Genomic DNA, 27,621 nt, shown 5'->3' on the forward strand with positions numbered 1-27,621 from the left:
ACGCCAACTTGTTTGTGACATCTAAAATTGGTAAAGAACCTGTTTCCAGTGTGATTCCTAATTTTAATGTTCTGAAGAAGCATAATATTGACAGTGGAATCAGAGTCAATACTGTTTGCCGCGATTTAATATAACAATATTTAAGGTTGCTGCTGTTTTGATGCACTGGAATTATGTCGTTTTTTCTGTTTCTTTTGAAAACAATACCCAAATAGAGTGATTAAGCGTGAGTCCACAACTCTACAACTTGTTCAACAAGGTTTTGTTATTGCTGAAATTAGCTTCTACATTATGATATCGGTTTTCTTTCTCTTTTGAAGACACTGAAAATTCATAACTTTGAAGTAGAGTTTATATATATATATTTTTTTTTTAGCTCCAGATTTATGATGGTAGTTCATTCTTTATTTGACTACTAAATAAGATTTTATATTTATTAGCATTACTTATCATTCCAGTAACGTTCCAGTAAACATTTTGTACATGATCGGTGTGCATATATCGATGTAATAAAAAAGGATATTTGCAACAAGTTTTCTTAAACAGTAGCGTAGCGAGGAAAGACCATCGAGTAAATGGCTCCGGGCGCAAAGGTTTTTAGGAGCCCAAAAAAAAATTGAGAAGCAAAAAAAAAAAGCCAATTTTAACATAAAAAGTTTTTAAAATTTTATTGTAAAAAAGGCGCTTTTTTCATTTTTGCCCCGGTTACAAAAACCTTTGCTACGTCACTTTAGCAATGTATATTTTAAATAAAGCAGTTTTTATAATTGAATGTGTTGTACATTATAAAGGTGAGTTTCCAATTATCCGTTTTTCTAAGGGAACTGGAAAGGGAACGGAAAAATAACCACGTGAGCATGCGCAGATTTCCTTTAAACAAATAAAAACTTATAATTTTTTCTTTATATATTTACTTTTAGAAAAATTTTCGAATAAAAATAACTTATAAAATTGTTTTGATCAAAAATTTGTTAAAAATGCAATTATAATACTTCATAACTCACATGTCTAGGCCCTTGAACAAAGTCGGGCCCCAGGAAAATATACCCCTATATATATATATATATATATATATATATATATATATATATATATATATATATATATATATATATATATATATATATATATATATATATATATATATATATATATATATATATATATATATATATATATATATATAGTTATACATCGCTTCCTGAGAAAAGATTCTTGGAGTTTTTACCAAATAATAATAAACGTCATGATATTGAAGAGATGGCCATTCAGTTGGGTCATCATTCCAAGAATCTGCAGGGAATTTATATATACATTGATCAACTCCAAGGATTTTAAGTTTGTTTTTGTAACAATCAGCGGCGCTACAATCTAATTTTTCAAAGTATTCATAAATAGTCATCTTTTGTGGACTCTTTAACTTACTTTATGTTCGCTTTCTGCTTTTTTTCTCACTTAATTGATAATTTGTTTTATCCCTACTAAGATGGTAACCATTCACGCTATCGAAATTTTGCAAGCTCACGTGATTTTCCGAATCCAAGGATGGTATTGACTACCTGGTTCTTTCGAAAATATGCAATGCGTAAGCATCATTAGCATCTAGAAAAAATAGCAACGTAGATCCTAACATAAATATAAAGTGTTGCCCTAAAGAAGTATTTGTTTGTGGTATCACTTTAGAAATAAGTATTGCATCAGCAGAAGTCGGGCCCCAGGAAAATATACCCCTATATATATATATATATATATATATATATATATATATATATATATATATATATATATATATATATATATATATATATATATATATATATATATATATATATATATATATATATATGTATATATATATGTATATATATAATTTTTTTGTTATGATTAATTTAGTACTTTACTTTTCTAAAATTTCTTATGAGTATATTACAATATGCATAACATTTTAGTGTTTTTTATGATTGTAGAACTAACTTAGTTTGACTTGACCCCTCTCAAAATTTAGTTTAAATTGACAAAAATTGAAATAAAATCTTAAAATGCCGCACGGGGGCGGCTAGTTAAGACGGCAAAAAAAAAGATACTACCTTCTGGGTATTTATTTGACAAAAATGTCAGGTAAAAGAGTTGGCAAGAGTTGGAACTTAAGTCTTGTAGTTCTTATAAAACTTTAATATACATGGAAATTCGTCTAAATGATTTCTAGAAAATAAGTGTGAAGATAAATTTTCGGCAAAAGTTAGAATATCAAAAACAGATCCTAAAAGACCTTATTATAATAGACCCTATTTCGTTTATTATAAATAATTTTGTTTTTCATGCATAATTGTTAATTTACTTGTCTCCAGATGTACACAACTGAAGTCAAAATCTCATTTCCCTTCTTATATTACAACCCATTTTATTAGATTTAGGAGAAAAAAATTTACCACAACTTTAAACTTATCATTATCATTATTGACGACATCAAATTGAAAATGAAAAATAAAGTTTCATTTGTTCTGTCGACAGAACGGGCAATACCAGACCTTTGCCTTTAGTAATTTTTTTAAGTTAAGGCAGATTGGATGAAACCATTGATCACAACAATCACAACCGACCATATCACTTTCACTCTTAGTTGTTTTTCAAATGCAAAAAACGCTTTCCTTTTGATGTTGTTCAACAGTTTTATCTGTGATTTCTATGTGATGTTGTTCAACAGTTTTATCTGAGACTTCTAACTTACTTGTCATTAATTCTGGTAATACCACATGCTTCCAAAACTTTGTACTATTTGCAATCATCTCATTAACAAAATCAGGATCCTGTTCAATTCGAAAAAATAAAAAATTCATTGGAGTCCAGACAACAAAATCACAGTAACACATTTCCAATATGAACATTTGAAGCTGCACCTGACTAAAATATGGATGTTTTTTTTCTAATATAAAGCTGTTCTTGTCTTTTTTTACATAAAATTTTTCATCATCTAGTGATGAAGTTAATCCAATATCTTTAAGACTGTAGAGACATTTCACCTCAATGACTCCTGACCCACAACATGAACAATGTACAACCCCATCAGGAGATACATCCAGCCATGGCTTATCTTGAGAAACTACAAGTCCAATTGTTTTTATTTCAAAATCATTATGAATCATGATTTCTGAAAGACAAAGTGACTCACTTATGTATGAGTCATCAGAGCAGACATTTGCATACTCAGCCGAGGCAAACTCTTCTTTTTCTTTTCCCCATAATAATGAAGGTGCATTGTTTTGGTAAAAGTTTGGTTTTGTAAGTTTTCGAACCAAAGATTTTGGTGGATTTTCAACAGATGCTTTCGAAACATCGTGAACTGTTGAGCTTGTTATTCTACCACACCTTTGCTCATGCCAAGTAATGGAGGATGACTGGTTCACTTCTTCCAAATATTCCACTTATTGTGTGGTAATTGATAACGATGTGAAAAGTCTCTCTGCCTCAATCAATAAATCATACTCACTGAGATAAGCATATAACGGTAGATACAGACTCCTTAGTGTCAAAGGCAATCTGGCTGGCTCATATTCTTTGATAGAGACAAAAGGCTTTTGGAATCCTTCAAACAGTGGCAACGCAACAACTTTGGGATTGTTCTTCTTGATTAAATTCAGAAAATGAGTCTGATGATCTTCACTTAGCTGGAAAGGAAAAATGCGCATTTGTATTTTTATAGATTTATTAACTTAATATAAGCAGATTTACTACACCATTGCTATTTAAAGTCAAAATCTTAACTTAACTGGAAAGAAAAAACAAACACAAAATTACTCTTACTCTTGATGCTGGAGCTGATCTGGTGCTTGATCGTATTTTGTATTTTGCATCAGCACTGTAAAAACTTATTTCAGAAACTGGAGCAGGATTAACATCTTTTGTAAAGTTCTGATTCCATTTACATGGTACATCTTTGCAAGTTTGTGACGTCAAACCTAAACGGACTGCTGCTTCTAATTTATGCAAAACAGCAGCAACACGAGAGCAGGTTTCACCAAGTCTGTAAAAAATTAAATAACAAAATCTTAAAAAAGATATTTGAATAATTAAAAAAAACAATTTTCTTTAGATTGTACCTTTTTTTTAGACATTAAACAACTATGTCTAGATTATACACACCATGTCTAATTTAGCTATTATGTATATAATCTTAACCCTCATAATGCAAGCATTGTGTTTGAATTATTCGTCTTAGATAGTATGTAATCTAAGACAAGAAAATTATCTGGGAAAAAATAAAGAACAAAAAAATCATTTAACTCACCCTGCCATGCAGTTACAGTAACTTGATATAACCGATCCTTTGCTGTTAACAGCAATCCATGGTTTGTGAGTTGGGTTGTTTTTTCGATAGAACGGCCTTACTTCTGCTTTTAAAACAACAATACCAGAGCACAATGTCATATGTATAACTGTTTGTACCCAGCCAGACACAAAATGTTTATGAGCATCCAATGCTTTGTAGTTATACATCGCTTCCTGAGAAAAGATTCTTGGAGTTTATAATAACCAAATAATAATAAACGTCATGATATTGAACAGATGGCCATTCAGTTGGGTCATCTTTCCAAGAATCTGCAGGGAATTTATATATACTTTGATCAACTCCAAGGATTTTAAGTTTGTTTTTGTAACAATCAGCGGCGCTACGATCTAATTTTTCAAAGTATTCATAAATAGTCATCTTTTGTGGACTCTTTAACTTACTTTATGTTCGCTTTCTGCTGCTTTCTTCACTTAATTGATAATTTGTTTTATCCCTACTAAGATGGTAACCATTCACGCTATCGAAATTTTGCAAGCTCACGTGATTTTCCGAATCCAAGGATGGTATTGACTACCTGGTTCTTTCGAAAATATGCAATGCGTAAGCATCATTAGCATCTAGAAAAAATAGCAACGTAGATCCTAACATAAATATAAAGTGTTGTCCTAAAGAAGTATTTGTTAGTGGTATCACTTTAGAAATAAGTATTGCATCAGCAGTAAATCAATACAATTATGGTATTTCTGCTATATTAGACATACTTTAACGTTTAAATGTTACACAAGGTACATTTGCTACTTAGTACTGTACCAAGACATACCAAGAAAAAATAAAGTTGATTGAAAAGAAGTCGCTCGACTCCATTAAACACAGAAAAAAGCAGTTTCATGCAATATGGTTTTACTGATATAGTAAATGAAAGTGATATATTTATTTTTACATATGTAATTTAAATGTATATTTTACTTTTGTATATGTATTAAGATCTAATGAAGCAGGAGTGTTTTAGATTTTAGTTTTTTGTTATTTTTTAATTAAGTTTATGTTATCATAGTTATTGTATTTTGTAACGTAGTTATTGTATATTTTATTTTAAAATTATTCTCTTTATTATTAATTAAATAGCTTTATCTTGGTTAAATTTTTTTCAAATATTAAAGTTTTCACACTATCCTTTTTTTTATATTTTCAATAATGCTCAAGACATTGTTTTGCAATAATTTATTGACCTTTATATATATGTATTTTTTAAATCTTTTTATTCAAAATCTAAACGATTGTTTTTCTCAAAATATAAGTTTCTTGCACGCTGCGATAATTATTTTGTGATTGGATTGTCTGTTTGTGTTGAAATTTTCAGGAATTGTTTATTATATATATTTACATTCACCTTACCAAAATAATTCATGTTAGTTAACTTGTTCCAAAAAAAAAGTCTAGGTTCTAAACCTTTTCGGGGTTATTTTTGAGGACATAAACTGGTTTTCTTACAAAAGCTTGAATAGTTTGTTAAATTAATTGATTTTGGCGAGGCGAGTTTAATCATCTGATATTAAAATGCTGTGAAAATTTCATAATCATACCATTATTAGTTCACAGGCTGTTTATCGCAGTGCGTAGTCCATATTTAGGGCCCATGGACCCAAAATCTAGACCCCAAAAAAAAAGTTTAAATTTTTTTTTCCTTTGCAGTATTTTAAATATGAAATACTATACTTTGTATAAAAATCATAAAAATTGAATGCATTTTAATATTATTGATTTTATTAGTATAGGACCGCCTTAATAGAGCTAATCTGATATTGTGTAAGATTTGCTTTTAATGGATTAAGATGATCTTTGCTTTCGAAAAAATGTAACTAGCAAATATATGGGCAATTCCACGGCGGAAAATGAAAAAGTTGTAAATTTTTATACTCTTTTTTTTGCAACTTTTAGCAAATGAAATTTTTTTTTTTTTTTTTGTTTTTGCATACGTTATTTACATATCGTGATTTACATGTAAAATATAAACATATAAATTTGGAATCTGGAAGAAGATCATATCGATCTTGTCACCAGAACCATATAAAAATTACAATATAAATATAATATAAAATAATACAGGTAGTTAATAACAAAAAAACTATCCAAAACATTTGAAACAATAAATGGTTAAAATAATATCTAAAAAATATTTCAATATATTATCCATTGAAAAAATAATATTCTTTAACTTGTTTTTAAAAACAGAAAAAGAGTTGAATCAAAATTAGGCTGGACAATTTTATTCCAGAGATAAGGTGCTCGATAATCTATACAAAATTGATTAAGCTTTGTTTGACAAAAGGGTTCTTTTAAATAGTTTTTATTTCGCATACTACATTTATTTTTTACTATAAAGGTAAATAGATCTTTAAAAACATGTAACAAAGGGTTGTTCATACAACAAAACGTAAAACATAAAGTATCATACAACTTAAGCTCATAAACGTTTAATACATTCATATCTTTGAATAAAGGTTTTTATTCCCATTGTATGTTTCTGATGGCGGTAAAGACGTTGCAACTTACTTTTACCTGTACTTTCCCAAGCAATATTTACACAGCTTATAAAGCTATGAATAAATGAGTATTATAGTTGTTTTAAATTATTTTTATTTAAATAATTTCTGGCCTTATACAGGATTCCAATACTTTTTGCAACTTTTGTTGATATATAATCAATATGACTTTTTTAAGTCATATTTTCGTTAAGATAAATTTAGATTTCTTTTTTGCTGGCGGCGCTGCGGCTGATTTAGCAGCAGTCAGGTTTTATAAACCTTTGTAATATTGATCAAAGCCTAATAATTTTCACGGAATAATTCTTTAATATCTTTAAGAGCTTGTTCTGCCGCAAAGTTCATCATTAAAGGAGTGAAGAAGATCGAGTTTTAGCGCTTAAAAATTCTCAAATCTTAAGAAATGAAAACATTTTTATACGTCCTGAAAAAACTAAATCTGAACAAATTCAATTTAATGCACTCTATAAAAAGATAAAAAAACTCTACGAACTTTCACTAAATAAGCAGTTCTTTCGACTTGTTGTAAAAGGCAACTGACTACTCAGCCTCGACTTCCCAAAATGTTTCGAAAAAAAAACAACAAGCATATATGTCAAATGGAATGAAGCAATCGAAGCAACAAAAATTTAAAACACAAAACCTGAATTCGTCCCAATTTACCGAACTGGATGAAATTAGAAAACACAATGTAACTACACTAATCATTGGAAATATCAACATCATTAGGAATAAGTTTGAACAACTATAGGAATTAGTTCGAGGCAAAGTTGATATTATATTAATAACTGAAACAAAACTAGACTTTTTGCCACTCCACCACAATAGAAATAAGATTATCTGATTTCCATAACTTAATATTAACGGTAATGAAATGTAATTTTCCAAAACAACCCAGAAAGATCACTTACCGAAACTATAAATAGTTTGATAATAAAACATTTCGATGTCACCTAATTAAAGAAATAAAGAGACAAAACCTACTAAGCAATGATTTAAATACGTTTATAAGTTACCTATTAATGGTATTGAATGAACACGCGCCTCAAAAAAAAAAAAAAAAATATGAAAGAAAAAATCAAGCTCCTCTCATTACCAAAGAATAAAATAAAGCCATTATAATCAGGTCACGACTTTTGAATCATTATAAAATGGAAAAATTATATGCATTTCATGCATATGCATAAAATTTCATATAATTGTAAAAGGAACTTTTGCGTGAGCCTATTAAGAAAAGTCAAAAAGTTATTTTACGAAATTCTTTCAACAAAAAGTTGAAATCACTGATAATAAACTATTTTGGAAAACAGTAAAACCCTGTTATAAGGAAGTTTTTTCATCAAATGAAAAAATTATATTAGTTGAAAGTAACACTATCAAATCGAATTAAACGACAGTGGCACATATATATTTAATAGCCACTTCAACGGCTCTGTATTAAAATTGTGTAAAAAGCATATTCCTGAGGTTGCTATTTTAAGCACACCTGGTGGAGGACTTCATAATTTCATACTCAACACACCCAAGTATGCTTGAGATATATAAAAATTCACCATCTTTTACATTTAAGCAAAAAAAAAATCGACGAAATAAAAAAAATACATATGCCAATTAAAATCTTTAAAAGCAAAACAAAAATCTGACATATCAACTCCGAATATTGATTGGCGAAGCTCATAAACAATACTTTAAATGCCGAGTATCAAGTAAGGCAGTTTAGCTAATTTTATTTAAAAGAGGCCTCCACGAGCTCGGCTGTGGTAACGAAAGCAAGGTGTTCAAAATAGTAAATGGGAAAAAAAGCCTTTTGCTATTCATAAGAAAGCAGTTTTCAAAAACAAAATCGCTGAAAACACAGCTAATGAAATTATCAAAAAAATTTTATTAATATCTGTTGAGAAGCTAGCCTGACTTAGTGAAGCTATCTTTAAATTTGAATAACTCGCAATGCAAAATCATTTTTATTGTTAATGATATAATCCTCAACATCTGTTTACTCTGACGCATTTAAACGCATTGATGCGCCCATGCGTAGTAAGCTATACCAAAGTTTTTTTCCAATTTTTTTAAAAGCTGTTATATTTTTTGCCTTTTACGGCCTGGTCAACTTTATTAATTTTCATCTTTTATTATCATGTATCACGACTAACATTGTAAACTGAAAAACTAAACTGAAATATATATATATATATTTCAGTTTAGTTTTTCTATACATATATATATATATATATATATATATATATATATATATATATATATATATATATATATATATATATATATATATATATATATATATATATATACATATATATATGTATATATATATATATATATATATGTATATACATATATTTTTATATACATATATATATGTATATATATATATATATATATACATATATATATATATATATATATATATATATATATATATATATATATATATATATATATATATATATATATATATATATATATATATATACATATATATATGTATATATATATATATATATATATATATATATATATATACATATATATATATATATATATATATATATATATATATATATATATATATATATATATATATATATATATATATATATATATATATATATATATATATATATATATATATATATATATATAAATAAAGAACCATATCATGTTTCTCGTTATCACACATACTTTTGTGCTCCAATAAAAGTTTCACAAGTACTTGTATGCAAGACCAGGAAAACTCCGCGAAAAAAAATAAATAATGGCAGTGGTAAACTTACAAAGCAGATTTTTAAATTTAGTAGAAAGTGAATTTGGCCGAAAAGATTTGCTTCAACAGCAATTTAACACAGCTCATCAAGCATGGCTAGCTGCAGTAAATACTCGCTTAGGTTGGCTAAACGCAGGCCTTGTGGCTCAGGGGCAATCTGGCAATCATATAGAATTAAATACCGCTATTAATGCTTATCAACCTGCTTTAGAAGTAAACGCTGATTTTGTTTTGGTATCGCCTCTCCCTGAACCTGTTTTTTTTAAATATGTTGTCCCTGAAAACATTGCTCTTTGTTGTGATTACGCCCTTGTAGCATCATCTTTAGTGATTTGCGGACTAGACGCATCTATGCTTTATTAAAAGTAAAAAAAACTTGTTCACAAAAAAATAGCCTCACAATTTATACGGGCTAACATTTTTTGTTTCTTTACTATTATTTTTTATTTTAAAAGAAAAATAATTAACACTGATGAGCTAACTAAAGCTCCTCCAACAACAAACAGTCTTTAGTTCGTTGGGTTTCTAAAGGTGTGTAAATGTCTGATTACTCAGGAGAGCGAAGCAAATTAAGCAGTTCAGTTTTATTGTTTGCAGAAGGATTACCAAAAAGAGCTGAAGGAGTCATTGGAGATGAAAAAGCAATGGCATTTGCAACAGCTGCTCATATAACAGCAAAGAAAGTCATTTTTTACTAATGATGCATTATTCTAATTGTTTTTACACAGCAAAATCCACGATTCTTGTTTTAAGCAAAAAAAGTCTTAAAGCAAGAAAAAAAAAGACTTGTCCGCCACGTGAGAATTTTTTTTCTTGTTTTAAGAATTTTTATTCTTATAATAAGAATTTTTTTTCTTAAATATCTTTTTTTTCTTGTTTTAAGAATATTTTTGCTCAGAATAAGAATTTCTTTTCTTGTTTCAAGTATTTATATTCTTAAAATAAGAATTTTTTTTCTTGTTTCAAGTATTTATATTCTTAAAATAAGAATTTTTTTTCTTGTTTCCAGAATATTTTTGCTCAAATAAAGATGTTTTTTTCTTGTTTTAAGACTTCTTTTTATCAATAAGTATTTTTTTCTTATTTCAAGGACATTTTTGCTTAAAATAAGTTTCTATTATCTTGTTTCAATAATATTTTCCTTGAACGGTAAAACAATATTACAAGAGTATTTTTTCTATAGAAAAAATGAAACATTTCGAAATTAGGATGATATAAAATAAGAATATTCAAAAAGTATTAATACATTCAAACAAATTTCATCGTTGAAATAAAACTTGTTGTTCTTTGGAATGTCAAGTTATTGATAATGCTTGTAGCGGCAATACTCCTCCCATAGGCTACTCATCTTACTCAACCGAGTTTCTGTTGAGCTTTTATCTTTAAAAAAAATGTAATGTAAGTGTAAAATATAATGTAAATTGTATATGACGTCATGACATGGGCATCATAATCCATGTCCATTACATAGTGTATTCCAATAAGTCCAATCACGGCGTCAGAAAATGAAATACTTCGTAAAATAATTTTTTTGCCATGCATAACGATTGCCTCGCCTCCATTGTTTGTTATGATAAGGATTTATTTTATCTGAAAATAAATTCAACAAACTCAAATCTAATATTTAACATTAACATCTTTTCATATGTTAAAACTTTAGAAACCCTTACTTTGATATATATATATATATATATATATATATATATATATATATATATATATATATATATATATATATATAAATATATATATATATATATATATATATATATATATATATATTTATATATATATATATATATATGCTGATTTAGGTGAGCAGTGTGACATCATACTCAAATAGCCTGCTGCTGGGGGCTTCAGTACATACATCGACTGACAAATAGCCTGACTAGCAGTGGAATGCTGCTACATTAACTGAGGGTTTGGCATGGAGCAGCAATCTTTTCATTCATTATTCTTCGTTTTTTTCTTTTTTTTCCCCAAAAAAGCCATATCGATTTAGATAAGCAAAAAAAATGAGCAAATGCTTACATAAATATGCTATAGTAGATATATCAACCCTCGGAATTAGGAAAAATGAGCTCAGCAATATTTTGCAGACCTCAATCTTTTAGAGGTCTGCAAGAAAAACTTAAAGGTCCCATCATTAAGCATAGAAATGAGGTCAGCAATTTTTTGCTCTCAAACACCTTTTAGATTGGCAGTTAGGTCGACAGTGCCGAATGCTGACCCTAATTCCGAGGGTTGATATATAATATATATATATATATATATATATATATATATATATATATATATATATATATATATATATATATATATATATATATATTTCACATATTGCTTTAATTTCACTGAATTTAGGGGTCCCATTCAAAATTTAATGATTATTTTAGGTATACCTGTGAAAAGGAAGGGCTTTTGTTATATATATATATATATATATATATATATATATATATATATATATATATATATATATATATATATATATATATATATATATATATATATGAAAACTTCTTAACTTCTTAATTAACCAACTTGAGTGTTCCAGAATGTAAATGTGTGTCAATTTATTCAGTCAAGCTTACTCTCACTGAGTCAACTGTGGCAGAAGATTTTAATACACAAGCTATCTCGCCAACAATCTGAATTAAACAATAATAAAAAAAAAGCATACAAACAATTTTAAAAAGCAGAGGATAATTATAGAATAATCCATTAGAACATTGCAGTTTTGAAAAAATAACTTCTCACTTTAGAAAGGATTTGTGACTTTGAAACACTATTAGATTTTTTCCAATAAAAATATAAAATCAACAATGGAAAAAAAAAAATCTTACCACTGCACAGTGGGACAGAGTGTGCCAAAATACCAAAAAATCAATATCAGCATTGCATGGTGAAAATTTGTCATAATGGTGAAGACACGTTCATTAGAGGAAATATCTAGTTGAAAAAACATTAAATATTAATTTAAGCGTAATTTTATGCGGTTATTTACACGTTAATTTGACGTGTGTTCCAAAACACTATTTTGCATTTTTTATTTATCAATTTTCTTACGCTACTGTTGTTTTAAATTAACTTTATTGACTTTCATTTTAAACAATAATATTTTAATTAAGAATGTTTTATTCGCTCAGGCTTTTAAAAACAATTTAACATAAATGTAATCATTACTTTTTATGCATTGAAAACAGACAGTTTTCAATATTTTTTTTGCTACTAACCTTTACTATTAGGTGTCAGATAAACTATTCTCCAATATCCTCCAAACATTTGACTATGTAAATCTCATGCTAAATGTATGTAAATAGCCATGCATCATAAATATTTTGCTACTTTTTGCAATAAAAAGTTATAACAAAAGATTGGTCTTTGGTTAATGGTCAGTTGATGAGAAATACTGAACATGTAAAAAAGATGTTTTGTACACAAAGAATACCTACAATATCTTTCATTACTGTTATAATATATAAGTTTTGTAAATATAAATCTAAAAAAGTTTTTTTATGACAAATACATGCATCGAAAAGTAATATTTTTAATGTTTACACTGATAAAGTTGTCTTAATAAAAATATTTTGTATTTTTTACCAAAATAATTTAATAATTTTCACCAAAATAATTTTTTTAATATTTTTTTTTAAATTATATAATACATGTTTATTACTTTATTTATGCATTTTATATATAAATATAGCTATTCTAATAAAAAAAAATACGAAAATAATTTTGGCACAAAAAACTCGATTTTTTCCCACTGTGCACTGTCACAATAGAGAAACATGGGTATTTTTCTAAAACTGTTGAAATTTTATCAGCTCTGTCAACTGAACATTTATTTACCCAGGTCCGTTTTTGAGTAAATTTAGCATCTAATTTCTAATAACTTTGTTCTGGAGCATTTAATTAGATCAAGTTACAAAAATAAAGATAAAAAACAAACAAAACTAATTATTAATATTAAATTTACTAATTGAAAAGTAATGTTTTCTTTACTTACTTTACATTGCGTATATTTGGAAACTTGCAATTGCTAAAAAGAAAACACACACATATATCATGTGTGTGTATGTATAAAACATACACATGCAGTTCATGGATATTTAGAAATAATAACTAATAAATAATAACTCGTACTAATCTAAAAAAAATTAGCAATAACAATATTAAAATAGCAATAATATTATAAACAATAAAGTATTTATAATAATATTATAATAATATCATTATTGCTTTATAATAATATTATAAAGCAATAATGATATGAGTAACAGTAAAAAAATGCTATAATAATATTTATATTACATATAAGCATACCAAAAGCAATAATAATAATAACACACAATGAGCCCAACATTTTACAAACAGTATCTCTCCACAAAAAAAAGGCATAAAGACGAGTTTTAATATAGTCTAGTGATTTAAATTGAATATAAAAAAAAAATTATTCCATGAATAAAATATGGTAAATTATTTCATGATTTTATGCATTAGTTTGTGATTTATGGTCGCACTAACTGAACAATGATTTAGGATATATAATTTAAGGTTACTAAAAGATGGAAGATAATAACAAGAACTTTTTATAGAAGTAAAGAAATTACAGATTGAGAGAGGTATGGTAACTTGCGTATGACTCCAGACAAATAGACAATTTAAAATATGTACAAGAGCACGCAATTTGATAATTTTGGATAGAAAGTAAAGGATATTAGAATTTTTTTACGATATTCTTGAAGGTATATTATTTTGATTGTCTTGTTTTTAGATAAGATATTCTTAAAAAATTATTGGTTGATAAGTAGTTTATAGGGTAATTCACTGAAATTATAGATACATATATATATATATATATATATATATATATATATATATATATATATATATATATATATATATATATACATATATATATATATGTACATATATATATATATATATATATATATATATATATATATATATATATATATATATATATATATATTAATACAAACAAGGTACAAGCAAGGCATACTACAAACAAGGAGGTGAATTCATTCATAATGAGTTTAATAAATTATTTACCATATATCGATACTTTCTCTAAAAAAAGGGCTTAAAAAGTATTCCTATATCAAAAAAATAACAATAGCCATCAAAAACTAACCATATAAACAGAAAGCTTATTTGATTTTTATTACATTTTTATACACCGAATTTTAAAATACATTTTTACAGCAAAATTAAATTTAAGCAACAACTAAAAAATAGTCAAGTATAAATAAAATAATAATAATAATGAAAAAATTTTAATTTGTGCAGTTAGAAATTCTCAAAGTTTATTTCAAAAAAATAAAAAAATCACTCAGTATTACAACAACAACAACAACAACAACAACAACAACAACAACAACATCCAAAAGCACTATATTTACCAGAAATATAGATGTTTTACATAAGCATGTAACATTCTTATGTAAAACATCTTGTATCATGCTTATGTAAAACATGCTTATGTATAACATGCCATGTTATTAAATTAAAAAAAACATATGTACAGTTCACATTTTGGATTGTTCTCTCTCTTATAGCCTCAATTTTATTTATTTACTAATAAAAAAAAGACATTCATTTATTGAGTCCGATCAATAATATGGTTGCAACATAAATTTTTACAAAAGTAACTAAAAAAACAGTTGCCATATAAAAAAGATTATGTAGCTAAGAACCGCAGCCATTTTAAAATCTCTGAAATTTCTAAAAACTTCTGGCATATGCGCACCATAACGCTCGTAATCAACAGTGCCTAATTAAGGTTTTGAGGTTTTTGGCCCCTATTAGGTTGGGGGGGGGGCAAGACCTTTTAGCCACGCACTGGCCTACAAAAGTTCCTTGATACGTCGCTAGGCAGTATATTCATTTTTGCTTTATTCATTTATTATAAAAAAGTGCACAGCTTTGGAGCTCTTCGAACTGAATTGCACTTATGCTTGTTTCACTTATGCTTCCACTTAACACTTATATTATTTTGCAACTACTTCGCCCATACAAAAGATTCACATTTATAGTAGATTAGATTTATGCAGATTCACAGATATAAAAATCGCACTTATTAAATGCGAATTCTATAAAATTCTTGTATTATATGACTTCTTCTGCTTGGTATTTTAATCTTCATGGCGATCAAGTGGATTAGACTGTTTGATTACATTTTTTTTTTTTTTTTTAAAGTTATATAAGTTATAAGTTTGCGTTTAAAATAATTACAACTCTCGTATTGGTAAAATATACACATGGCGGGGGCAAGAAGAAGACAAAATAGTCTTATCGCCAAGCTCCCAATAATCCGTAAATAATATAGCTATCAAATCTTGTCATTAAAAAAGTTATCAAATATAAAAAGAAAAAAAAAGAAAAATTTTTTATTTTTTTTTTTTATTTTTTTTTATTTTTTTCATATTTTTTTTTTTTTTTTTTTTTAAAAAAAATAGGCAAAAACAAAAACAAAAACAAAAAACAAACAAACAAAAAAAAAAAGACAAAAAAATAGAGATAATAAATTCTAAGACTTATTTTCAAATATAATTGAACACAAAGCAAAAATGAAAAAGAAACAAACAGACAAAAATGATATTTGAACCTATATATAAATGTTTTTAATTATTGCGAATAAGAATTCTTAATTAGGAAATATAATGAAAAGAATTTAAACTTCTATAGCAAGACCTTTAGTTTTTCATAAAAAGAAAATAAAAAATAAAAAATAAGTTTTTTAGTGAACTAAGTTTTTAAACCTTTGCAAATAAAATGAAAATATACTATACAATATTTTAAAGGCCAACAAATAAATATAGCTCTAGAAGAAGTCCTTCATGTTTTGATTAATTAAAATTATTTCTTTTAGTTTTGATTCAAAAATATTTATGTTTGCAAGCGTTTTGATGTCATTTCTAATTACTTTACTCCATAGTTGTGGGCCTCTAGTTGTGATGGAAAACTTGGTGGCTTCAAAGTGATTTTTAGCTTGAACATAATTATTGTTTGCATGTCTAGTAAGGTATTTGTGCTGTATTTTTTTAAATAGCGTTTTAAAAATGTTTGGCATCGTATCGTTATTGATTTTATACATAAAAATTAAATGATGATATATATTTATTTGGTAAACATTTAAGATTTTTAGATTAATAAATAGTGGTTGTGAATGAGAGAGACTTTCTGCGTTGGATATTATTCTTATGGCATGTTTTTGTTTGTTAAATAGTTTGTTTAGTTTTTTTTTATTGGTGCTGCACCAAGCAATGTTAGCATAATTGAGATAACAATGAATAAAAGAAAAGTAGATATATTTTAAGCAAGTTTGATATAGATAAGGTTTTACCTTATAAAGTATGCCAATATTTTTAGAAATTTTATTTTCGATTAATTTTAAGTGGTTTGTCCAGGTGATATTTTCGTCAAGAAGAACACCTAGAAACTTCATTGAGTGTTCTCTTTTTATAAATTGATTCCCGATGCTAATATTTGGGAGCTTTAGAGGAATTTCGTCTCTTTGATAAAAGCGATGAAAAAAAATATACTTAGTTTTGGTTAAGTTTAATGACAGTTTATTTGTATTAAACCATTCAGTTACTTTTAACAGTTCTTCGTTGACTGTTTTAAATAGAGTTTTTATGTTACTATGGGAATAAAATAAATTGGTATCGTCAGCAAACAAAACAGAGTCTAAAATATTCGAAGATCTGCTTAAGTCGTTAATGTAAATTAAAAACAAAAGCGGTCCTAAAATGGATCCTTGAGGAACTCCACAAGTGATTGTCCTATTGTCAGTTTTACCACCATCATAAGAAACATACTGCTTTCTATAAGACAAATAGCTTTTAAACCAAACTATATTTGCATTCTTAACTCCGTAATTTACTAGTTTTTTTACTAAGATATGGTGGTCAACTGTGTCGAAGGCTTTGCTAAGGTCTATATAAATACCTAGTGTATACTCTTTTTTATCAAAGGCTCGAAAAATATCATGAACAAGTTTAAGAATAGCATGATCAGTTGAATGACCTTTTTTGAACCCAAATTGTTTGTTGTATAAAATATTATTTGTTTCTAGAAAAGAGAATAGTCTATTATACATTACTCGTTCCAGTATTTTAGAGAAGCAAGGAAGAATGGAGATACCCAGTAGGCACGCAACGTTTTATTCACGTCTCAATCACGTGTATTTTACGTGACCTCGTCCAGGTGACTATTTTACGTGATAAAAACGTGAAAGTCACGGTTCCAAAATATCGTTGGTTTTGGAACTTTTTTTATTCGTAATGAAAACCTGCGATTAGAAACTTGTAAAGATATTCTTTATTATATTTACTAATTTTTTGTAATATGGTTTAATATTCATTATTATAATTATTTTTATTTTACTTTACTGATTTAAAAAAAAAAGTGTCAGTCTTTATAATAACTTATAATGTCGCAATGTATTATACTAAAAAGTCACATAATATTTTATCTAAACAAAATATAATATCTAAGTGTTATCAATACATTCTATCTAACTTAGATTACAACACTTTTTTATTATAACACTTAGATTCTAAGTGTTATCGATTTATATTAATCAAAATCATAGATACGTTATGGCAGATAATTCTTATATAGCCACACGCAAAAGATCGAACCCAAGTACAAGGTATACTTTTTTCGCAATCCTATTATATATTATTTTAGACTGTCAAAATTGTCTATGTAGCTTACTTTATTTGAATTATTATATATTACATAATAATTATTATATTATATAATATATTATATATATTATATGATATAATATATTATATATTATATTATACAATATATTATATAATATTATATAAGTTATGTTACAACTTATTTAATATATTAGGGTACTATTTAAATTTAGGCTACTTATTAAATTTATTAGGCTACATGGACAAATGATAAGTTCTGCATAAAATATTATTGACTAGGAAGACCCAATGATATTGTTTTGTTGTTGTCTAGGAACATTATTGTCTAGTAAGACCCAATAGTCTTATAACTTATAAGGTTAATGAATAATGATGAGAAAAATAAAAAAATTTCCCTCTCTTTGTCTTTTTTTGTGACTCATGCGTTAATGACAAGTTATTTTATATTTTCTGTTTCTTTTGACTTGTTCCAAAGATATTTTTAAGGCTCTATTATATATTTTAGTTATGTATTTTTTATAAATGTTTATTTTTTCTGTTGGTTTTGTTTCATAAATAAGTTTAAAATTTGCTAGAAAAAAATTATAAACTTTAAATCTTGTTTATGTCTTCAGTTCAGTATCATTGTGGAGGAAACGGCGGTTAGCTGTTATACAGATGTCTGTATCTACACAAGGTTCTTCAGATATAAGAAGAAATTAACAAAGTGATAATATTTTTACAGATATTTCAAATGATGTAGAAGATAATGATTTTCTATTTATTGAAAGTGGTTTGAGTAATTGCAATAGTGAAATAGATGTTTCTTTAACATCCTCAGAAAGTGTTTCTTATGGTAATAAAGACGATGAAAATAGTATTTATGATGCAAGCTTATGTTCTAAACTGCGTTACTGGGCTCTTACAAATAGATGCACAAGACATTGTATTAATGGTGCATTAAAGTTGTTTTTGGAGTGTAAGCAAAGTGTACCATTAGATTCTAGGACATTATTAAAAACTAAAAGAAGTATTGCAAGTATCAATATTGAAGGTTATGGTGACTACATTTACTTGGGTTTAAAAACACAAATTGAAAAACAAATTTCTTCCAAATTAATCAAAGAAACTTCTCTTTATTTAACTTTTAATATTGATGGCATACCTTTGTTCAAATCAAACTCTACCCAATTATGGCCAATACTTGCTTCAATTTTAGGAATGGAACCATTTGCTGTTGGTTTATTTTGTGGTAATAAAAAGCCACCATTCAATGTGTACTTGCGTACCTTAGTAGATGAGTTAAATGAATTGCAGCATAATGCTCTTCATGTTAATAACATTGATTACATTGTTACTGTTTATGCATTTGTTTGTGATGCTCCTGCTAGGGCAATGTTAAAAGGAATTGTTAGTCATACTGGTTTGCACTCATGCGAAAGATGTACAATGGTAGGGAAGAGTTTAAAAAATCGTATTGTTTTTTCCCACCATGAAGAAAATGTTGTTTTAAGAACGGACCAGATCTTTCGGACAAATGGTTACTTTTTCAAAGATGATAATAATAGATCTCATCAAACTAGAAAAAGTTCATTACATGATGTTAAGTCTATTGGTTTTGTGAGTATGTTTCCACTTGATTATATGCATCTTGTTTGTCTTGGTGTTATGCGTAGAATATTATATTTTCTAAAGGGCAGTATCAAAGGTACAAATTCTGGAAAACTATCTGCCAACATGGTCAACCAGGTGTCTGAGAAGCTAACCAGTTTGAATGGTAAACTTCCAAGTGACTTTGTTAGACAGCCACGAAGTTTTGTTGAGTTGGATAGATGGAAAGCTACAGAATTGCACTCATTTTTGCTTTACACTGGTATTTTTGCCCTTAAAGGTGTTGTTAATAACTATGTTTACAAACATTTTTTAAGTCTGTGCCTTGCTATAAGATTTCTGTGTGAAAGTGATGATGCTATTCGCAACTCAAATCTTCAGAATGCAGAACTCTTACTAAGATACTTTGTAACTAATTCAGTAGATGTGTATGGCCATTTGTTTTGTGTCTATAATGTACACGGTCTTTTGCATCTTTGTGAAGATGTTCGGAATTATGGTGTGTCTCTTGATATTCTCTCTGCATTTAAGTTTGAAAATTATCTTCAAAAATTGAAAAAAATGATCAGTGGAACAAGAAATCCATTGATACAAGTAGCCAAAAGACTTGACGAGCTGAATGATTTTCATCAAACACCAAAAAACACTTTCTGCGTTAGTGTTTCTGATAAAGATAATTGTTTTATAACTAACTCAAGTGTTGTATTTGTTAAAAAAGTTGTTGGTGATCAATTTCATTGCGTTAAATTCAAGAAGCATTCTTTGAATAATTTTTTTACTGATTTTGTGCATTCAAAGGATATTGACATATTTTTTCTACGCAAAAGTTCTATTTCTACTCCTTGTGTCAAGCAAAAACACAATATTTTGCGGAAGTGTGTCTGCATGCCTACACATGATGGATTTGTCATATCAGCTCTGGTTCACGATGTTGATAAAAGACATTTATAGACAATTATATATTTTTTGATAATAGTCATAGCATTTTATTTTTATATCTACATTTTATGGGTGAAGATTTTCAGTGAAAAAATTTAACATTTTATAATTTTATATTTTATAAACGTGTGTTTAATTATAACCATATTTTCCTCTTGAAAATTAACAAAATGTTAGTTTTCAAAAATAACGATAAATTAGCCCAAATTATAAAATAAAATAAATAGACTTCTTTAATCTAGTAGTGTTTTTAGGTTATGTATATATATATATATATATATATATATATATATATATATATATATATATATATATATATATACATACATATATATATATATATATATATACATATATATATAGTAGATTGAATATTTTATTTTAGCCCGATCAAAAGACTTTACTCAGTTGTAACTCTAAATGAAAATACTTTTCATAAAAAGTGCATGGTTCCGTTTCATTGGGTGGAGGAAGAAGAAGAATGCGTGTACTGGCCTCCAGTAGGTGAACACCCCCTACACTACTACATATCAAAATGGCTTTCTCCTTGTCCAAATTGGCAACAATTTCCTCTAATAAAAGTCTCCTTAATTAAAGGCACTAAAGAAATGTGTAATGCATGTTTGAACATAGACTCAGAATTGTCAGAGTGTCCCCCTGCAGGTAGATGTCTATTTAAGTGTTTTAATTTTACATTTTTGGTTTTTTAAGGTTTTTTTATTTTGTTTCTTTCTTTGGATTGTGTCTTATTTTATGATAAATTTGCATTGCTAAATGGAAATTATTATTTTTATATAAAGCCGGAAATAATAACCCGACCATTTGATTTTATTAGGGGTGGGAGTTAAGGTTAGTTTTAGTCTAACTAAAATTAGTCAACTAACTTTTTAGTTAACTATATTTACCAGACTAAATTTTTAGTTAGCTAAAAATACCCAACAAACTTTTTAGTTAACTAAAAATACCTGACTAACTTAGTTTAGTTACAATTTTTAGTTTGGGTCACAACATTAGATTTTAAATACCTCTTTTTAGGTGTTGTACTAGAAACATCTGAAATGATCCGCGAGCCTAGTCCGGATCTTGTCATTAAAAGATTACCAAAGTTAAGTTGTAATAAAATTTTTAAATCCGACCAGTGCAAAAGAAGGTACAAAGCATATTCCAATGAAAGCGAAAGTTGTTCCTCTGATTCACATTCCGATCCTTCAAAAGTTGCAATCAAACAAACAAAAAAATCAAAATATTCGTTGCCTAACAGTCATAATACTGCAACCAATCACAACTATAAGTCATCTGTTTCATATTTTCAAACATCAGCTTCTAACAATAATAAGAATCGATCCCCAAGGAGATCTCCATTGAAACAAAACACTTCATCTCATTCCATGCTCAATGTAACTTCCACTCCCTGTCACAAGGATGCATCATTGTCACTCTGCCAACCAAGATCCAGTCAAACATGTTGTTTTGGAAATTACGGTGACCCGCCTTCTTCGTTTAAGTTAATGGATCAGAGACGTAAGTTTTTTTAACCTTTTTTACCTCTGCTAGGTAATATATATTTTGAAAAGCATTTTTTTTTTTAATGTGTTAAATAAAAAATCTAGAAATGATTTGTTCCATAAAATACGATTGCAAAAAGTGCTGGTCTGATTTGTTGATATAACTATTCTTTTGTTTTTACGTTATAAAACAAAGTTGATCAAATTGTTTTTATTTTAGGAATGCAGTATGGACTGTTTATGGAGTTGGCTGCTATTAAAGCCGGTCAGGCAGTTATTGTTACCGCATTGGAACGCTTAGGTAGGAGAATAGAGCTAGTGGATTCCAGTTTTCATCTTACAAAGTTTGACAGCATGGAAGAATTTGAAAAGTTTGATAGAAAGTTGGGTGATGAAAATGAGTATACTCTTCTGGTATGTTTTTTTATTAATTTTGGTTTTTATAAAACTGGGCATTAATCATTCAAAATCACTTGTCAAAAAATAAAATTATGGATTAACGAATCTAATATGAAATATTCATTCAAATAATGAAATATTCATTTTTAAATATTTTAGGTTAGTCGTTTAAAACAACTGGGTGGACAGTCACCTTCGCAACTGGTAAGTAGGTGTTTAAATGAGTTGATGGAGAAACAGGTGCAGGCACAGTTTAATAAGATGGGTAACAAAGGGAAAAAATCGTTTAAGCTGACTTTGTCATATAAGGCTATACTAGGTAAATATTTTTTCTGTTTTGAAAATGTATAGATTTTTCTTTGCAGTATTTAGTTTCTTACAAAATATAGAAATAACAAAAATAGTCTATAGAAAATGACAAATTAATTTTCTTTAATATTTTTTTTCTTGTTTTTTAGCTGCGCTTGTATCTCAAACTAACACAAGGGAAGTCGTTGATAGATTCATTGGAGAACATTTAAAGCGTGCTCCTCGTCAATTGGCTGCAGATTATGAATAATGAGTTATTTTATATAAAAAATATTTACACCTGAAATTATGACCTAATTTTTTCTTCAGTTTTTCATTTTATCTTTTTGGTTCGATAATGTATATAAATTTATATATATATATATATATATATATATATATATATATATATATATATATATATATATATATATATATATATATATATATATATATATATATATATATATATATATATATATATATATATATATATATATATATATATATACACATATATGTACATATATCTATATATATATATATATATATATATATATATATATATATATATATATATATATATATATATATATATATATATATATATATATATATATATATATATATATATATATACAATCTACATATAATATTCTTATGTATATTTATATATATATAATATATAATACTTATGCATATTTATTATACATATTATTCTTACGTATAATATGTATAATATACTTTGTAGAATTCATTGCAAGAAAACTCAGTCAAGACAAACCAGTTACTTATATATAAAATTAATTATATAAGTAATATATAAGTAACTGGATTGTCTTGACTGAATTTTCTTACAGTGAATTTGCAGAATAAAGTATTTATTTATGACCCTATTTGACAATACTTGTATTATACATTATATTGTAATTCTATTATTAGCAAATAAGATCATTTTTTTAGTAAGTTCTAAACATTAATTGGTCCAAAAAAAAATGTGGTTGTTTTAAGAAACCTCTGCCAATTTTGACATTTTGTTTGGCATTAAAACTATGAAGCTAAAGCTGATTAACCAAACCAGGGTTTGTAGATAAAAAAATTAAGATAATTACTTAATAATTGATAATAATAGTTGTAAAAGATCTAATTCATTACTTTTTAGTTTCCTTCAGTGTTGGTAGCTATTATGGGAGAAAATATTGTCTGATCCATTAAAGAACATTTGAAGCTGATTAACAAACCAGGGTTTGTAGATAAAAAAATTAAGATAATTACTTGATAATTGATAATTACAAAAGATCTAATTCATTACTTTTTAGTTTCCTTCGGTGTCGCTAGCTATTATGGGAGAAAATATAGACTGGTCCATTAAAGAACATTTGAAGCTGATTAACCAAACCAGGGTTTGTTGATTAAAAAAAGATTTAAGATAATTACTTGATAATTGATAATGATAATAATTAAAGATCTAATTCATTACTTTTTAGTTTATTTCGGTGTTGCTAGCTATTATGGGAGAAAATATTGACTGATCCATTAAAGAACATATGAAGCTGATTAACTAAAGCTAAAGCTGATTAAAGAACACATGAAGCTGATTAAGCCAAGGTTTATATATAAAAAGAATATTTAAGATAATTACTTGATAATTGATAATTATGAACGATCTAATTTATTACTTTTTAGTTTCCTTCGGTGTCGCTAGCTATTATGGGAGCAAATATTGACTGATTCATTAGAGAACATTTGAAGCGTGCTCCTCATGGATTGGCCGCAGATCTGACTATGAACTTTTTACTTATTGGATATAAGGAAGCCATTTTAACATAAAATGCAGCTCTTAATACAATTCCAAAATGTTTGTCAAAAACTAATGACTATAATGAAATGTAATTTGATATGTACGTAAAAAATATTTCCTCAACGTTGAATCAGGCTTTTCTTCTGTAAAATCTAAACACTTGTAATTTTAAAGCATAATTTTAGCATAAGAGATATATTTGTCGTCAATAAATGACTGATGGCACGTTGCAAAGTTATGTTGAAAATACGACCATAAGTCACGTCCCTCAGTCATTTCATAGGGACCAAAAAGTCACGTAAATATCACGTGCCAAAAGTAACGTGAAAAGCACGTCCCATAAGTCACGTCTTTTGGACCTTTAATAGGGACCAAAAAGTCATGTAAATATCACGTCTCAAAAGGCACGTGAAAAGCGCGTCCAAAAATCACGTTTTTTGGTCATTTCATTTTTTTACTTTTACAAGGAACCCCACATCTTTAATATTATTTTGAGTTGAATAATTTTGCTCATGTCATTTTGTAACTAAACTATTCACCTCTTGTATGGTTGCTTTTGGTAAGCTATGGAAGCATCTAATATGACAAAAAAAGAATTTTTGTAAAAATTGAGCGGGTTAGCACCCTTGATCCTAATGCGTTTATGCACCTTTGATCCTATGATCAAAGGTGCATACACACACACAAACAAAATGTTTAACCAATAAAGTAACATGTACAATATGTCATATTGTTTTTAAATAAATTTTTTTCTTCCATTATGTAGCCTTTAAAGTAGATTTTATACTATTTTGTGTTTTTTTTGTCCTCCTAATACTTTTATATAATATAATTGTAATCACACACACACACACACACACACACACACACACACACACACACACACACACACACACACACACACACACACACACACACACACACACACACACACACACACACACACACACACATATATATATATATATATATATATATATAAATATATATATATATATTTATATATATATATGTGTGTGTGTGTGTGTGTGTGTGTGTGTGTGTTTGTTAATAAAGTAGATTCTAATAATTAAAAATCTTTATAAATGTTCTTCCAAAAATTAGGAATATAGCAAAACTATATAATGACACTTAAGAGATATGTAAGGAAATGTCAATTAAATCCAAGTACAGTCTGCAAACCTAACTTCATTACCATGCAAATCTTTACCAACGAAGAAGAAATATCTTTATCGGACTATCTTTTAAGGGCTTCAAAACTTCACTATGGATTGTCAACCAAAACAACACGAAAACTTGCCTATGAATTTGCAATGACTCTTTCTAAGCGCATTCCTAAATCCTGGAAAAGTTTACAAATTGCTAGGAAACAGTGGCTTCGTGGTTTTATGTTACGTAGGAATGAGTTATCTTTACAAAATCCAGAAGCTACTAGTATGTCACGAGCAACTGCTTTTAATCGTTATACAGTCGGAGAATTTTTCACCAATCTAAAAGATGTTCGTCTGCGACACAAATTTCAGCCACAAAACATATATAATGTTGATGAGACAGGTCTTACAACCGTTCAAAAACCAGTTCAAGTAATTGCTGAAAAAGGAGATAAACAAGTTGGAAGGATAACTTCAGCAGAAAGAAGGAAACTCAATCCCTCCATTTTTTATTTTTCCAAGAGTTCATTTCAAAGGAAGTATGTTAAATGGTGGTCCACCTGGATGTGTTGGGGTTGCAAACCCAACTGGCTGGATGAATTGTGCAATATTTTTTGAGTGGATGAAACATTTTATTCAAAATGTGAAATGTTCACCAGCTAATCCAGTGCTTTTACTTCTTGACAACTATGAGAGCCATGTTTCAATTGTGTGTTTAGATTTAGCTAAAAAAAATGGCATAACTATGTTGTCCTTTCCACCACATTGTAGTCACAAGCTGCAGCCATTAGATCGGTCAGTTTATGGGACTTTGAAACGTTATTACAATACAGCCTGTGATGATTGCGTTGTATCTAATCCAAGACCGATGACCATATATGATATAGCTGCAGTTGTAAGGAAAGCTTATGCACAAGCTTTTACTTTGTCTAAAATTTCTGCAGGATTTGCTGTGGCAGGAATTGAACCCTTTAATCCTAATGTATTTTTTGATAATGAGTTTTTGGCTTCATATGTAACAGATCGTCCAGAACCTATTACTGCTAACCCATTTCCAGGTGTTATTGATCCAGTTTCTGCTATTGTTCATGCCCCAGCTTTTAATTAATCATTGATATCAAGTCTGTCATCAGGGCCAGCTTGTAGTGTATTGCCAATTCAGCCTACATCTGACCCTGTAAGTCAACTATCCAGTGTTTCTATTAATATCTCTCATCAAGCAAGTCTAGAAAAAATTAGGCCATTTCCGAAAGCTGGATCAAGGAAGTTCATTAAAGGACGTAAGCGTCAGCGTACTCGAATACTCACAGACACCCCTGTTCGAAATGAACTTCAGGAAATGAAAAAAAAGTCTCAGTCAAAAAAGAAAAAATATGAAACGCAAAATAAGATCTTCATGACAAGGAAAAGAAAACTTGATCTTGAAAGTAATGAAAAAAAAAAGTCTCAGTAAAAAATATCATTTTTTTCATTGATTTTTTCTTTTAAGAAAGATAAATTTGTAGTAAAATTAATAATAACTTTATTGGTATTTATTATAGACATACTTTTGACGACTTAAAAATAATTCTTACACATTTATGGTATAAGTTTGATCTCTGAACATGTATACAAACATAGGATCAAGGGTGCA

The 27,621-nt window shown here is 27.6% G+C and overlaps 2 protein-coding genes and 2 long non-coding RNA genes across 4 annotated transcripts; 3 read left to right on the forward strand and 1 right to left on the reverse strand.

The window, feature by feature from the left end:
• Positions 1-12,140: 12,140 nt before the first annotated feature.
• On the reverse strand, positions 12,141-13,762 carry LOC136076373 (uncharacterized). Its single transcript, XR_010636215.1, has 4 exons — positions 13,626-13,762; positions 12,850-12,918; positions 12,460-12,565; positions 12,141-12,264 (listed from the first exon to the last, which is right to left on the reverse strand). It is a non-coding gene; the product is annotated as an uncharacterized LOC136076373 (long non-coding RNA).
• Positions 13,763-18,123: 4,361 nt separating this feature from the next.
• LOC136076717 (uncharacterized) lies at positions 18,124-23,366 on the forward strand. Its single transcript, XM_065790087.1, has 6 exons — positions 18,124-18,296; positions 21,230-21,507; positions 21,880-22,365; positions 22,570-22,763; positions 22,908-23,067; positions 23,207-23,366. The coding sequence occupies exons 1-6, from the start codon at positions 18,244-18,246 to the stop codon at positions 23,305-23,307; spliced, it is 1,272 nt and encodes a 423-aa protein (XP_065646159.1). The 5' UTR covers positions 18,124-18,243; the 3' UTR covers positions 23,308-23,366.
• Positions 23,367-23,853: 487 nt separating this feature from the next.
• LOC136076374 (uncharacterized) lies at positions 23,854-24,967 on the forward strand. The gene is made up of 5 exons (XR_010636216.1): positions 23,854-24,118; positions 24,199-24,281; positions 24,356-24,439; positions 24,524-24,644; positions 24,723-24,967. It is a non-coding gene; the product is annotated as an uncharacterized LOC136076374 (long non-coding RNA).
• Positions 24,968-25,961: 994 nt separating this feature from the next.
• Positions 25,962-27,096, forward strand: LOC136075811 (uncharacterized). Its single transcript, XM_065789249.1, has 2 exons — positions 25,962-26,420; positions 26,470-27,096. Exons 1-2 carry the CDS (start codon positions 25,962-25,964, stop codon positions 27,094-27,096), a joined length of 1,086 nt encoding a protein of 361 aa, XP_065645321.1.
• The last annotated feature ends 525 nt before the right edge of the window (positions 27,097-27,621 follow it).

The sequence above is a fragment of the Hydra vulgaris genome, chromosome 02 (assembly GCF_038396675.1).
Source record: "Hydra vulgaris chromosome 02, alternate assembly HydraT2T_AEP".
NCBI lineage: Eukaryota > Metazoa > Cnidaria > Hydrozoa > Anthoathecata > Hydridae > Hydra > Hydra vulgaris.

Excerpts from the sequence above, each read along its gene's own strand:
- LOC136076717 (XM_065790087.1), top strand. The coding sequence starts at position 18,244 with ATGGCAGATAATTCTTATATAGCCACACGCAAAAGATCGAACCCAAGT. Across the intron at positions 21,508-21,879 it reads GTCAGAGTGTCCCCCTGCAG|GTGTTGTACTAGAAACATCT; the intron begins GTAGATGTCTAT and ends ACCTCTTTTTAG. Across the intron at positions 22,366-22,569 it reads TAAGTTAATGGATCAGAGAC|GAATGCAGTATGGACTGTTT; the intron begins GTAAGTTTTTTT and ends TTTTTATTTTAG.
- LOC136075811 (XM_065789249.1), top strand. The coding sequence starts at position 25,962 with ATGACACTTAAGAGATATGTAAGGAAATGTCAATTAAATCCAAGTACA. Across the intron at positions 26,421-26,469 it reads CCGTTCAAAAACCAGTTCAA|AAAGAAGGAAACTCAATCCC; the intron begins GTAATTGCTGAA and ends TAACTTCAGCAG.